Raw genomic sequence first — 16,266 nt, 5'->3', positions numbered from 1 at the left:
CACAGCTAAAGTCTGTCTACACCGGACACGCTGCGCTGCACAGCTAAAGTCTGTCTACACCGGACATGCCGCGCTGCACAGCTAAAGTCTGTCTACACCGGACGCGCCGCGCTGCAACAGCTAAAGTCTGTCTGCACTGGACGCGCCATGCTGCAACAGCTAAAGTCTGTCTACACCGGACGCGTCACGCTGCACAGCTAAAGTCTGTCTACACCGGACATGCCGCGCTGCACAGCTAAAGTCTGTCTACACCGGATGCGTCACGCTGCACAGCTAAAGTCTGTCTACACCGGACATGCCGCGCTGCACAGCTAAAGTCTGTCTACACCGGACACGCCGCGCTGCACAGCTAAAGTCTGTCTACACCGGACACGCCGCGCTGCACAGCTAAAGTCTGTCTACACCGGACACGCCGCGCTGCACAGCTAAAGTCTGTCTACACCGGACACGCCGCGCTGCAACAGCTAAAGTCTGTCTACACCGTACACGCCGCGCTGCACAGCTAAAGTCTGTCTACACCGTACACGCCGCGCTGCACAGCTAAAGTCTGTCTACACCGGACGCGATAAAGCGACCTTTGAAAATCATTTGAAAGTTCTGTCAGAAAGTCATAAACAGAACGCGGCAGCAGTTTTCTGTCGGGATTTGTGTGATATGCACAGCATCCAGTGTAGACAGCATCATTGATTATAATGACTTCTATAGTATTATGTGGCGCCACTCGCGTCCAGTGTAGACATGGTATAACATTGGTTTTGCTTTGTTTCACAGAACTAATTGTTACATGGGTTGCGTAGGCTACGTATGTGTGGGGCGGAGCTATCAAAATAGGGGTAGGGGCGTGTTTGTTTCGGTGATTTCAAATATCAACATTGGCTTCCAGAAATCGCTTACCCCACCATTAATTTTACTATTTTTGTATGCACTATTGTTATCAATTTATATAATTTATAACTACTTGGATATCACACTTTTCAATTAATTTAATTCAAGTACATTTAGATTTAAATGGGTCTGGTTCTCATCTTATTGATGAACATGTATTTCTCGCTCTGATGTGTCAATATCTCCTGCCCACTAAAGCTCCACAGATATATTTGCATACCACGACGATAGGCCTATACAAAACGATATATAGAAAAAGTTAAATCGATTTACACTTTATATCATCACCAACATTTATATTGTCATATCGCCATAGCAAGCAGTAATGATTTAAGTTTAATGAACACATTTGACTAGCTAGTTGATAAAACCAAAATCTAACCCTCAAAAAAACCTAACAAGACTGACTAGCGCTAATGCTATGCTCCCCTTGCTAGGGTTTTTTTTTCTTACCTGCTGAGACAGGTATGTTTTTTTTTTTTCCCACAAAAGCAAGATTTGTGCTTTTTTTTAAATGTTAAAGTCATGCACATAATAGTGCAATAACCATTTCAAGCATTTGTATGGTTTATACACAGCAAAACATGTATTTGACTGAAAATCCAGAATCATCAACAAGCTAACTGTAAAGATAGCACTGTGAATGATGGTATAGTTGTCAACAAATGGGATGATACATTTTATTCAAAATTAAATATCTTAAATATCTACGATTTTGACTTTAATAAGATTATCCCAGGAAAAGCATGAAAGTGGCATGTCTGAAGTTGATACAGGAAACCAGCAGTCTAAAAAAGAGGTTGATTGGCAAAAAGTATTTTGAAAATACAAAAATACTAAGATTAAATGTATTTAAATAGAAAATACATTTGATTTTTTTTCAAAGGTATTTCACATACGTATTTTAAATACATGTATTTGAAATACTGCTCATCCCTGGATGTTAGTCAGAGCACCAGACTTTCATGGCATCTTTTTTGTCTATAGGCCTATATGTAATAAAAAATTTTATACAGCATGATGGTGACTAAATTGCTTATTTTTTCTTTTGTTAACACCAAAGATATCATCCTTTTTTTTTTCTCCATCCAGCCATCATCTGACCATTTTGGAAGGAAAGAGATGTGGCAAAACAAAAGGAACAGCAAGCTGACATGTAAGTTAAATGTGTATGATATGGAAAGTCAATGTTCCAGAAATCAGTTTTTGCATTTTGGAACACATTTGCATAGGGTACGGCTGAAAAACCAACAGGGTTTTCTTTGTCTCACCCCATGGCATCACACAATTCGGAAACTGCCTTTGAACACTTTGCCTTCCAAGATACTGGATCACCTGCTGTGACCTTAACATATGTGTGTGTCCTGCACACGGAGCCCGTGCTATCAGGAGGAAGGAGACAAGTGACTCCATCACTAGCGTGCAGTAAGACCGGCTTCTGTTCGGTAATCATTATGTAATTGCCGCTGCAAGATTAATCTTTAATGAGACGAAAAGAACGCACGTCACGCCTCTGTTCATCAGTTTGCACTGGCTACCAATAGCTGCTCGCATTAAATTCAAGGCATTAATGTTTTCCAACAGAACCACCACTGGCTCTGCACCCCTTTACCTAGATTCATTACTTCAGACTTATATGCCCTCTAGAAGCTTGCGTTCTTCAAGTGAACGACGCATCATTGTACCATCCCAAAAGACACACAAAAACACTTTCACAGACTTTTTCATTAACTGTTCCCATCTGGTGGAATGACCTGCCCAATTCAATCCGAGCAGCCGAATCCTTGCCCGTTTTCAAGAAACGGCTAAAACTCATCTGTTCAATTTTTACTTGACCCTCTAAATCTAGCACTCTCTATTCTAATTTTATTTTATCTATGTCTTTTTATTTAAAAAAAATACTTCACTAGTGACGCACTTAAAATTTACATCACTTGCTCACCAGTGGATCCCCTGCAGTGAATGGGTGCCGTCAGAATGAGAGTCCAAACAGCTGATAAAAACATCACAATAATCCACATGACTCCAGTCCATCAATTAATGTTAAGTGAAACAAAAAGCTGTAACAAATTCATCTTTATAGCATTTTAACTTCAAACCATTTTAAACCAAAATAAGTTTGTATTCCATAACACCACCAGTGAAAAAGTCCATCCTCTGTTGTCTTCACATCAAAATACACCAACATTTTTTTTTATTTGTAATGTATTGTCCTGATTCAGATGAGACAATTTATAAAAGTCAAAATTAAGCAATATTATGGACTCGTATTTTAGCCAGAAGCAGCAGTTTGAAATTATTGATGGATTTGTTTCTTACAAACATGCAGCTTTTTGCTTGTTTGGACTCTCATTCTGATGGCACCCATTCATTGCAGAGGATCCATTGGTGATGTAATGATACATTTCTCCAAATCTGTTCTGATAAAGAAACAAAACTCATCTACATCTTGGATGACCCGAGTATATTTTCAGCAAATTTTAGTTTTTGGGTGAACTATTCCTTTATGTAAATAGGGCCAATCCATAAACAAACAAACAAACTTAAAACTTTATTAATATGATGTAACCAATATGAGTGTCAGAATTATTTTAGTGTAAAACAAATCACTGTTGTATTCAGTGTATCAGAATCCAGTACACATCCAGACAATTAAAATTTTGACTTAAGTGTGCAAACATGTTAAAGCAACAGTAAGTGCTGAAGCTTCTCTCCTAAACCTACATCGGCAAAAAACTGACCAAAAAAAAGAAAATGCAGTACATATGAAGCTAGAAATGAGAAGCACATTCACGCAAAATAAAGCATCTGACACAACACGTGTTCTCTTTTTGATAATTTTCTTTTTATTTATTCAAAAGAAACAAGGAAAAAGGCAAAAAAAAAAAAAAAAAAAAGTTAAGAAAAAGGTGAGATTTAAATAGGAGTGACTGTGTGCAGGTGTGTTGAGGAGGAGAGAGATTTCTCATGATTTCTCACTGTGGGTCTGACGAATCCCAATGCTCAGGCTAAAGCAGAAAGCTGGAGACACTGTCACACACCAGAGAAAAAGGCACTAATCCAGAGAGAACAAAAAAAAACGTCACAGAGAAACAACAAAAAAAACAGACAAAAGGGGTCAATAATACACGTGGAGGAACCAAAATACATAAGAGCTAAAACATACAACACTGTAAAGACAAAAGAGGTAAGAGAAACCAAAAAAACAAACAGAACGCATCACATTAGTCGATGTGAAAACTCAAATATAACAAAACTCTGGTTTCTTACTTCTTACTGGCTTAACTGGCATCCGCCAGCTTTTCCACACCAAATCTCATGATTTGAAATCTTTTAGTTACGTGAACAGCTTTTCGACATGGACACCGTGAACTGAAATCATGCAACTGTGGTTCAGCTCTCCAATCTGACGTCCCTCGTGAGGAGAGGGATGTCGGCTACATTCACATCCCAAGACAAATAAAAAGTGGCTGCAATAAATACATTGGCTTAAAATGGTGGCTAGCCGTCTGGTTTTTCACATTAGATCAACTCCTGCACGATCGGAAGCTCCTCGGCGATGAATCGCTATCGCCAAGGATCCGCTCCACTATTGGTTCTAAAACAAGTAAGAATGATGTCAAATGGAATACATGATGTGTTAAATAATACGGTGTTACATCTGAGATGCTCATAAAATTAGCATGTCTCAGAGCCACTCAGTTTCACCTGCCCTCCCACAAAAAATTAACATAATTTACAATTGGAAAAAGAAAAAAAAAGTGTGTTGAAAAGGTAAAACAGACAGACACATACAAATATATAATATATATATATTCTTAAAAAAATGGATTCTCTCTGTAGGCGATTTTTTTTTTTTCCACAGCCCAGATTTGTAAGTTTTTACGCTTACATTTTTATATATATATTTTTTTCCTTTTTAAAAACAGCTTCAGGATTTACTATTATAAAAGAGATTTAAACATGCAGCCAAAAAAAAAAAAAAAAAAAAACCAATTAACCAAAAAAAAAAAAAAAAAAAAAAATAAATTCTATTCGCAGACTAGAAAAGAAGCCAGAAGCAGCAGGATGAATCTACAGACAGAATCATTGTTGTTTTAATTTATGTGTGTTTTACTATGCTAGGATTCAGCCTTTCCTTCGCCCTAACAGCTCAGTCTGGATTGCAAGCGTTCATGAAGACATCACGATTCTCAGGAATAATAGTTTCGCCCGGGCACCACGACAGAGGTGGAAACGTCCAGCCTCTCCGCTATGTTGGTTTTTTTTTCTTTTCCTCTCCTTGTTTTCAGTCATGATTTCCATTCCTCTGTGCCGCTTTAAATTTCACAGGACTTTACGGGTGTTGACGGGGAGATGTAGGGTAGTCTGATAGTATGTGAATGTGAGGGGTCGTTAATTACAATTTATTCACTAATCACTTGGTTTTTTCCTTTACATGTTCCGATTGACAGGCGTGACGTAGTTGCGTGGGAACATGCCCGTCTGGCTGTGACAGGCGCCCTTCCACCAGTTGGGGTCAGAGTTGTCCAGGACCTGAATGAAGTCTCCGCGTCTGAAGCCAAGCTCGCCGTCCTCCTGAGGGTCGAAGTCGAACAGGGCCTGCACGTATGTTGGATGCTGCAGATGCACAACAGACACGTGTAAATAACACCATGGTTTAGTATATACACTACTGTACAAACACTTGGGGTGTGTAAGATTTTTTTATGTTTTTGAAAAGTCTCTTATGCTCACCATGGGTGCATTTATTTGATTCAAAATACAGAAAAAAACTGTAATATTATAAAGTATTATTACAATTTAAAATTACCGTTTGCTATTTGAATATATATATTAAAAAGTAATTTATTCCTGTGATGGTAAAGCTAAATTTTCAGCATCATTACTCCAGTCTTCAGTGTCACATGACCCTTCAGAAATTACCCTAATATGTTGATTTGCTGCTCAATAAACATTTATTGTTATCATTGTTGAAAACAATTGTGCTGCTTAATACTGTTGGAAACCACAATACATTTTCTGTCAGGATTCTTTAAGCATTTATTGGAAATAAAAAAAGTCACTTATATGTCGTCTTTGCGGTCACTTCTGATCAATTTAGTACATCCAAGCTAAACAAAAGTATTCATTTCTTTAAAAAAAATTAAAATAATCTCATTGATGCCAAACATTTGAATGGTTATATAAGTGAACTTATGGAATATAAAAAGGAAAAACCAACAACACCAAAAATATTGATAAGGATGTTGGATTAATTTCCACAAATCAGTTCTGGATTGGTTCTAAACAATGATTGAACAGTTTATTCATCTGATCGCTTCAAAATGTTGAGAGAAACTCCTGTTTGGCACTTCACAAGCTTAATAAAAATAAAAATAAAAAAAATATTAAATGTACTATTATAAATCGATTTGCTGATAAATACAAATAAAAATTCTTAAATATTTTCTTCGGGTTCATTTAGTGTGTACAGCATGCCTTTTTTCCAAGTGCTACTGTAAACAACTATTCTAGTGCAGGTTATTCCAAAGAAAAATTTATATTAATCTTTAATCAAAACATAGTAACTTGCTCTTCCCGTTTTCTGCAGATGTCCCTTAGGCCAAATATCCTGTTTCACTAGGAAGTGTGTCACATTACAGAAGTCAGGGCTCCAGACCAAAAAAATCAATTAAGGAGCCATTGGCTCCTATAAGAAACAAAATTAGGCGCCAAAATATTTTATACAGCATCAGCATTTGAATCCATCTTGCAGATGTCCTGGGAACTAAAGCCCAAAACACACAGCACCATTTTAGCAATCTTATAGGATCTAATAAACTTGGGTACGATGTAGACTGTGCGATGAGGACACCTGTTGACTCGTACGCTACGACACGTTAAACGTCATCAGCATGTGCTAGTAAACAAAAAGAGCATGATAAATCACACTTTAGCAGTTGTATTTTTTTATGTGAGATGAAAAAAAGGTGGAAGCGGCGAAAGAGGAAGGGATAAGAGCTTGAGGTAAGCAGTTTTGTGTTTTAGCGCCATGTTACATTGATTTCATGTCACATTTTTATTGGTTGGTCAGTAAACATGAATCGTACTAGCGAACACACTGTGCGATGATCATGCTGTATCGTAGGCTATCTTTGGTCGCAAGATTGTGACAAAGGCCGTCTTTGAACCTCTCACTGTATGACACAGCACCACCGATTAGGAGCCACGATCACAGAAAATGCCACGATTGTTTCACGATGACAATCTTTCATCAGTGTGTTTTAGGCTTAAAGTGCCCCTATTATAGGTAACGAAAAGTTCCTATTTTGGTTTTGGGAGTCCCCAACAACAGTGCATGCAAGGTCAAAAACACTTTCATTTTCTTATATGAATATGCATTTATTTTTTGCCTTACTTGCTCAACGATTAATTTTTCCAAACCCCTCATTGGTCGATTTCATTTAAAGCAGTGTTTGTGAGCTCAGTGCTGCTTTGTGTACAGCGTTACCAGGGAAACAGTTATTTTGCTCCAAAAGCGGCGCCTAGTGGCAAAGAATGAATTTGCATTTTCATTCAGACCAATACGAAAATCAAGTTTTCTCAGGTCTGTGTGGGCATTCTGGGCAACAAGTGGGCAGGCAATATGCTAATGTTTCATGTTGATGTCAATATGAAACGACTTGGGATTCGTTTTAAAAACGACTCGTTTCAATGATTCAGAGTCGACTCTTTCTTTTGAGAGACAATAACTTTATACACGGTGCACTTTCGGTGCAGTTCTTTCCAAATTGAGAACAATATGCAGTCACAAAGAATTGTTTATTACACAGAATCTGTGTCAATATCATGGACCATAACCATGTCAGCATCAGTTGGCCACTGAGTGTACTTTGGGCTCCTATATTTATTTTATAAATGTTGTCTTGCACACATCCAGTCTGTTTTTCTTCATTAGTAACATACAATCTTATAGGAAGTGCTGAATTTCATCTTTAGTTCCTTGCATCGTTTCATATCATGTAGACAACAGGTAAAGTGAAAAACATGAATATGCAATATAGCACATATATTTAGCAAAACTCTCCTCTTCACAGTAATTTTTTCGAGCTGACTGATGAGCTTATGGACACCGAATGGTTATTCTGAGGTAAATGTATTGTCACATAGCATTGTTTACAAGCTTTACGCATTTTCCGCAGTTTGAAACAAGCCATTACATGAGACATTTCAGTAGGCTGTTGTTTTATACCTTTTGATGTTCATTCATGTTTATTTCGTACTATAGTAGTAAAGAGAATTATATGATTGGTTCACGTGCCGCTTGAAATGAGGCACTAAAGCGATTGCTCATGCTGCATTAAGGAGCGCCAAAATCGTATTTATTGTTTGAATTTCGTTATGAATTTGGCAGAATTTTAAAGATGATACTTTGTTTATTAAAAGGTAACAAAGAACAAAGCTTATTGCGATTATTGGATGGCAAGCGCGCAACAAATATTATGAAGTTCATGCGTTAACGGAACACAGCATATAGATATAAACATCTTTATAACAAGAAGCCATATTAGTATCGATTGTCAACGAGAATTGTTAACGATATTGCTAATGTCCACACAGCTGTCAGCTTTACCTGTTGTGGTTTATTCAAGTGCATGAAATAGACACTGCTTTTCTGCACTTTTACTTCACACGTCTCCGTCATTTTCGATCTCTCTCATGCCGCCACAGTTGGAGCTGCGTTTAGCAGGTGTGCCGTCACCGCTGGTGTTCGGCAGAGATGAGGAACGTTTGAAAGGCTTTTTTTCCACTAAAACTTTGATGCGCATCGTCTCACTCAACATAACAAAAGATTTGATTGCAAAATAATCAAGAAAAAAAAAAAAAAGGCATTACATGCAAATTTTTAAATCATAACATGTAAATTTTTATAGTCGCCAGTGGTGATCTCAGCAAAAATATCACTAGCAATTTAACATTTTTGGTCGCAAATGCATCTGTTTTAGGCGCAGTCTGGAGCCCTGGAGTAAACGTGTAGCTAATGGTGATTCACATAGGCTTTAAGGATTACAAAGGTAAAAACAAGCATACAGACCTGAGGCACCTGTTCGATGTCTCGTAGAAATATCTGTTGGTTTCGGGAAACGGAAGTGGTGCGGTGATAGTCCACCAGCTCATTGAGGGAGTTAAACTTCACGACCCACAGGAAGTACTTTCCAGCCCCATCACGCAGCACTTTGAAGTGCTGTACATCATTGCCAAACCTTCAACAACAAAAAAAGACTTGAATATAAACACAATACTTTGTAATCTGCCTGACAACTTCAAGCTTTATTTAATACTAAAGAGACAGAATGCACTCCTCCTGTGCCATGATTTATAAATAAACGTTGCAGACTGGGCGGCAGGTTACATAAGTGAACAGAGCACATATTAACACATGTATGCAAACTCAGACAGGGGATGAAATGTGTGATTACCCTGAAACTGACTGAGAAGAGAACAGATGTGATTCACACGAGACGCATGATGGCAATCAAGCTACCTGTCTTTGCATTACTGTACAGAAGTCTGGGGTTAGTAAGCTTTCAAGATTGTGTTCACCAAGGCTGCATTTATTTGGTAAAAATATAATAAATACTGTAATATTGTGAAATATAATTACAATTTAAAATAAATGTCTATTTTAATTCATGCTAAAATGTCATTTATTCCTGTGATGTAAAGCAGAATGTTCAGCATCATTACTCCAGTCTTCAGTGTCAGATATCATTATGATGATTTGCTGCTCAAGAAACATTTCTTATTATTATCAGTGTTGAAAACAGTTGTGCTGCTTTACAGACGGTGCTATTTTTTTCCAAGAGTTAATAAAAAAAGTATGCATTTACTTAAAAATGCTAAGTGTCACTAATTAAACAATATAATATTTATGTATATGTTAAGGTAATTGTCAGCCTGTGTGCTTCTCGTAAAAAAATAGTGAATATGCATATAAACAGGCTTTTAATTAACAGAGTAGAATAATCATGGCTGATAGTAAGACATGCAAACAAAAAAGAAAAACTGGATGCAAGAACAGCTGTTACTTCTTGCCCATTTGGTTAATGAAAACAAGGATATAATCAAAGGAAAATTTGGAGTTGGGATAACCTCCAAAACCAAAGGCGATACCTTTTTAAAAGCACATTATCATCAAATGTTTCAAAAATGTTTATGTTCCGAGGCAGATTGACAGAAACAGCCATTTTAGGATAGTTTGCCATTCGGTCTTTTTAGTGGCTTGGGAGTTCTTCACTACTCCTAACGTTTCACAGATTTAGGAGCTAGTTTTGCTAAAATGTTTTGTGAAATCTCTTAGAGCAAAAATTTAGGATTGACGCCCATTATTTTAAAGATTTTCTCCTAAGTTGGCGAGTTATGAGCTACTTTTAGCCTTATGATGTTTTGTGAATACGGGCCCAGGACTCTGACTTGATGAAGTCTGCCGTGCACACAGCAGTTATTCTGGGAATAAAGGAGAGGTGGATTTAATGTGTGTCAACATACTTGACGGACAGGGAGAAGTCTCCAGGCGCGCTCTCGCTCTCTCTAATGAGGAAGGCTCCGTCGTGCCTCTGTTTGTTTAGGATCTCCTCCGCTCTGGCCCTGGGGATTCTCCCGAAGAACCACCTGTGAACACACACCGACATGAACGTTACCATTATATAAGACATGGTATTATATAAGTGATACTGAGGACAGAGATCAGATAGTCATCAGCTGATTTTCACTGATTTACACGGAAGTGTAGATGAATAGAAAGAGGAAACATCATTTGCAAAGCACTGGTGGAGAGAGTAGCAGCTTAGGAAAATGAGATGCCAGTTTTCTGTCTGATGGAAAGCCAAGAGAGCAATTAACCCTGGCAAAGATGAGCGCAGCCAATCAACAGAAGAAAAAAATCAATGCAGAGAAAAATCAGTTCAGAAGAACAGCTACATTTAGAAGATCAGCAACACAGAAGTTCAGACGATCAGCACAGAATGCTTCATTACAGCATCTATGTGAACAAAAACATGCAAAACCATGAAAAAGGTTACAAGCTAACCATTAAACAATATATGTGCTGACTGAATGAAATTGAAGTTTGAAGTCACTGTTTGTGGATGTGTGTAGGGTGAGGTGAACTGGGTTAAGCAAACCTGACAACCGAAGGCCTTTATTTACCGGAGAGACGAGAAACAGCTGACAAAGCCAAAGTTTAATTACTGTGTGCTATTATAAGTGATATCCAGTGTCACCACTGTGCTTACAGACCTCGGAGTACATACTCGCATTTCATTGGAAGTATGTAAATAGTCCATAAAATGGGTTTTTCACACTGAGCAGACTATTATTCCAACCCTCTTATTTTCATTCAAATCAAGTTAAATATGTAATGGACATCTAGTTTAAACAACGATAAAGCGAATTCTTTTACTCTTTACTTGAAACAGTACGTCATGTGAAATAATACAATTCTGCTCCCAGAGGGTCTGTTACGTAAGGCCAGGAATAAAACCACAGACCGTCTCCGCTGCACCTGCCTAATCACTCCTGTCCACTTTGATGTGGACGGCACAAGCCACAGACACACAAACACAAAGAGCATGTGCCCAGGAAGTGGCATTAAAGCACTCGAGGGCAAATTCCACTCGCCACATCCCGCTCGGCAAGCGTCTCTCTCCGCTCAAACACGTGGACTGCATTTACATCGCCTGTCCTGATAAGAGGCCCCTACCATAAACCTGGCCAGTCTTGTCTACCTCATAGTAAAAAGCTACTGTTTTCTGGGATGTCAAAAGTGAGTCTAAAACGTTGACGACAATTAGTTCCAGTGACGCAAATGATCAATATTCAATTATCTGTTAAAGAGAGGAACTAATTATAACAAAGAGCCTAATATTAAAAACTAATATTACTAACGCTCCTTTATTTAAAACATTACTCATTACTGTAAATATCAAACTAAATTAAAACAATGGAATATGCCTTCAAATATTTCCATCTGAAAGTGATTATTCAAGTAAAATAAATAAATGAAGGTTTGCTATTTTGTCTTGGGCCAGCAAGAAACCACCCAGGACGCCTTGATTTTACCTTGACACACTTAAATTTTAGGAAAAGGGACTTTGAATGGTGGATCATGTTCTGGAGTCTCATTGTGTGTCATTACATGGGTTTTTCAATTCTCTCAGGCAAATATTAGTCAATTATTAATTCATTCATTAATCCTTCCGCCTTCGCTACTGCACACAGGACAATAATGAATCTCACTCACAGAACTGAGACCAATGAGGAACAAACCAAACCATCCACACGTACAAACACTGAGCTCAAACAAGCTGCCTGCTATCAAAAGGGCTACAAAGCGTTCCCACGGAAATCATCAGGAAGTCAACTGACAGAAAATAAGAGATTCTGCAAAATGCAGATTAGGGATTAGGAAAAGACCTGAGAATCTGTGATCTGAGATCAGAAGTAATTGCTGAAGTGTTCAGAATAGAGCTCACACAACAGCCTCAAGGCCGACACAGTGTAAAAGCTCAAATATTATCAACCATGCAGTTAAAATAAATTCAGCAACTTAAATATTGCACAGATTTTAATGGGTTTTTAGTCGTTTTTTTTTTAAATATGGTACCATGCAAAAGTTTGGAAATTGTACGATTTTTTGAAAATTAATAATGTAAAACAGATGTAAATAGTTTAATTTCAATAAAACAAGATTTAAATATAAGAATCATTTCTGCTTATATTTCATTAACGAGATCCAGTGACAATCACTGCTCATTTAAAGTGGAAACAAATATATTATAATAACCTTAAAGCCGCACTGAACATTACCCTCACATTTTCATTCAAATCAAATTAAATATGTAATGGACATCTAGTTTAATCAATGATAAAGATAATTCTTTTACTCTATACTTACTTAAAAGAAAATTGTGAAGACAAAGTAAATACATTTTTAATGTTATAATAGATTTCCATTTCAAATAAATGCTGTTTTTTAGAACTTTCTATTTTTTAAAGAATCCTGACAAAAATAGCACCGTTTCCACAAAAAATATTAAGCTGTTTTCAACATTGATGATAAATAATACATGTTTTTGAGCAGCAAATCAGCATAGGAAGAACCAAATTGCCTATCACAACTTGTTCATGCCTTTATCACCAGCAGGTGGATTACTGTAATGGTTTCCTCACCGGCCTTCCCAAGAAGACCATTAGACAACTGCAGCTCATCCAGAATGCTGCTGCCAGGATTCTGACTAGAACCAGAAAATCTGAGCATATCACACCAGTCCTCAGGTCCTTACACTGGCTTCCAGTTACATTTGGGATTGATTTTAAAGTACTTTTACTTGTTTATAAGTCACTCAATGGCCTAGGACCTAAATACATCACGATTACAAAAATAAATAAAAATTAAAAATGCCCACTTGCATTATTCTGTGTGCTTAAGAGGTGTTTGCAGCGCGAGGTTTAACAAACTCAAACACACTGGATAAAAGACATTTGGTCTAACTGATAGTCGCTGTCACTCTGTTGTGCATGATAGATATGTTAAACGCCAAACGTGTCAAAAGCGGAACAAAATAGTGGTACTCGTTTGAACTGCGTGCCACACTTTTATTTGCTTCGCCTCAAAAGAAAGAGCTTAGAGCGTATGCGTTTATTACAGTGACCACTCGCGATCACGCGCTAAACAACGCTGTGAAATCCAGTAAGAAGCACTCGACTTCAGCGCAGAGGTCTCCAGAACAAATCACGTCTCTTTAGTTTAAACTAGCTTAAAGCCAAATAAATCAGAGCTGTCATTCTCATCAATGCTGATGAAACAGTGCAACAACGATCCAGTTATTTACCATAGTAACACTAACGGTAACAATGGTACGGTGGCGGCTCAATTCATATTGAGTATTATTATATACTAATACTAAACATGCTAAAGGAGTCCCTCACTTCCTTGTTTTATAACAAACAGCTGTACACAGCTCTGTTCAAAGACTTCCAAACATGATTATAGTAAATCTTCTCAATAATCCTGTGAGATTCGTAAAACAGGTGTCATCAATGATGGGAAACACCGAGCAGAGGAGTTTTTCCCAGATTAGGGAAGTGAAGTCATGTCAGAGAGGTGTTAGATTGAGTTTATGCAATTCCATGTAAGCCTGAAAGAACTGTACATCAAGGAAATGACTCACGATTCCACAAAGTCACTTAAATTCAGAAGAAAAATGATTCTGAATAAAAAACAATCGAGCAATGGTGGAAAGGTGGAAAAAGAGGAACTGTGTGTTATATAGTTTGTTGATACTAGTGGCACAGATGCTACGTCACCTTTAAAGCTGTGAATAATCTCATGGTTGTTTGAAAGCGGTGTAAAGAGAAGTCAGGGTGTGGCGGCTAAAGTATATACTTACGGATGCGCCTTCATCTCGATGTAGTTTTTAGGAATGAAACCGTCTTTGCCGTTTAATTCTGCCTTATACCAGTTCTGATCGCACTCTTCATTTAATACCTGTGGATAGAAGAGAGGACGATTAATATTGATTAAACAGGACTCATTATTGTACATTATTGCATTACACTACAATTTGCATTCGGCATTATTCTGTTACGCATAACAGGAGCCTGCAGAGTTATTTTAGCCAAGCCTGCTATCAAGAAAGCAACACATCACAGCAGCACTGAAGAGTTCAAACATCTGCGTGAAAATGTAATGCAAGAGTAATCATGCTAAGGCCCACTAACCACCTGCATTCTGGTCACTTATCTTATTTTAGCATCACAACATGCGAGAAGATGGAAAAAAAGGTGTGTGGTGAGGTGTTTGAATTTGATTGGATGATAAATGTGTATGTGGACTGAGGCTTTTTCAGTTTAGGCTTTAGACAACCACCAATCTGATTAAAGGTACATTGCATACTCAATTCCTCAAGTCAAAAACTAATGCCTGAAAAACAGTTTCATCTTTGTCCAGTATTGCACAAAGATTGATGGATATCTAATATGGAAAGATCCTGATTTAATAATTCATATATTTACGCAAAATTAAGTGATATTAAATCAGTACAAATTATTATAATCTTTACAATAACCCATAATATTAGCTGATAATTGATAGCATATATTGTGCATTCCTAAGCATCACATTATATTGAGACTGGCGCAACAGATCAGCTTTCAATTCAATTTGTTTCAAAAGGAAAGTATTCATATTCTGTGCATTGGCCAACATCCTTTTCAACAGCAGTCAAATGTGAGAGGGAAGGTGGGGACCAAATATCTGCCGGAGAACAGACTCAAAACTGTGGTTTGGAGGAAACAGAGCGTGCAACATTCTTCCGCAGCAAAGATTGATGGGTAGACAACCAAAGGAAGAGGACAGAAAGAGAAAGTCTGACGACAAGGGATGGACCATTGACCAAAAATGGACTGGGAACCATTAAAACGTGGGAAATATCCACTAAATGCCCAAGCTGATGCCCATTTCCACTCCATATGGCAACACATGATCACAGAAAACCCTGCCCGTGGTTTCCATATGTGGTTTTAGCATATGGTTAGCACCTTTGTGGTTCACTTTTACTTTGTAATTTTGTTTGTGAAGAATGTATGAGAAATACAGCCATCCAACTAATCAAACAGTCCCAATGCAGGACAAATTATACCTGCTGCGAGCATAGTTCAGAAATACACCAGCTTTCATGCATGCAAACACCGCCAAATCCGTTTAAATCAAGATGTGAAATAAAAGTCATTTTGGGCTAATGCAATCGCTGTTCTAACATTTAAAACTTAAGTTTTTGCAAACAAGGATTGTCTTTTTTTGACTTGCACATACAATTTGGCGTGTTCATAACTGGAATTAAGTGGGTGCACAGGCAGAAGACGATGTGTTCGGCGGTTTACAGGACGCTTTCAGTGCAGCAACAAAGCCACAAAGAGCAATACAGAGAGAATTGATTGTGCAGTCCTCTCCCTGATGCATACTTAAAACATAATAGGGCACTAACAGCTCTCCGCTAAACCCAAAAGACAACGATGAGATTGACACCATCCTCTCAGCGGCTTCAATCTGGAGTGAAAGCTACAGATGGCCATCATTTATTTATTTAGAGCGATCTTGCTAACTGTCTGCAGCTTGGATCTGATCATTTACCCAACCACACGTACAGCAAACATATTTCTCACGCATGATGGTTTATCTGCACTAAAGGCCACATGGTACAGAGACTTTCACAAAGCCGGTCAAATTTAAAAAATACACCAAACTTGGATTACTTTAAAATAAATGAAGATTTTCTGCATTTTAATTCTCAATAGCCTACTCTAATGCATAAATAAATAATACAAACACTGCCGTTC

At 37.7% G+C, this 16,266-nt stretch overlaps 1 protein-coding gene across 4 annotated transcripts in view; it reads right to left on the bottom strand.

The window, feature by feature from the left end:
- Positions 1 to 3,740: 3,740 nt before the first annotated feature.
- Positions 3,741 to 16,266, bottom strand: part of LOC306868649 (growth factor receptor-bound protein 2-like) — a 44,080-nt gene continuing 31,554 nt past the window's right edge. For all 4 annotated transcript variants that reach the window (XM_079414910.1, XM_079414909.1, XM_079414911.1 and 1 more), the window contains 4 exons: positions 14,319 to 14,416; positions 10,417 to 10,539; positions 8,963 to 9,131; positions 3,741 to 5,505 (listed from right to left, as the gene is read on the bottom strand). In XM_079414910.1, the coding sequence (XP_079271036.1) occupies positions 5,320 to 5,505; positions 8,963 to 9,131; positions 10,417 to 10,539; positions 14,319 to 14,416 (576 nt within the window). In that variant the 3' untranslated portion in view covers positions 3,741 to 5,319. The remainder of the gene's footprint in view (positions 5,506 to 8,962; positions 9,132 to 10,416; positions 10,540 to 14,318; positions 14,417 to 16,266) is intronic.

Source organism: Barbus barbus, assembly GCF_936440315.1.
Source record: "Barbus barbus genome assembly, chromosome: 4".
Taxonomy (NCBI): domain Eukaryota; kingdom Metazoa; phylum Chordata; class Actinopteri; order Cypriniformes; family Cyprinidae; genus Barbus; species Barbus barbus.
The sequence above is the reverse complement of the archived record's forward strand: the minus strand, read 5'-3'. Positions and strand labels throughout refer to the sequence as shown.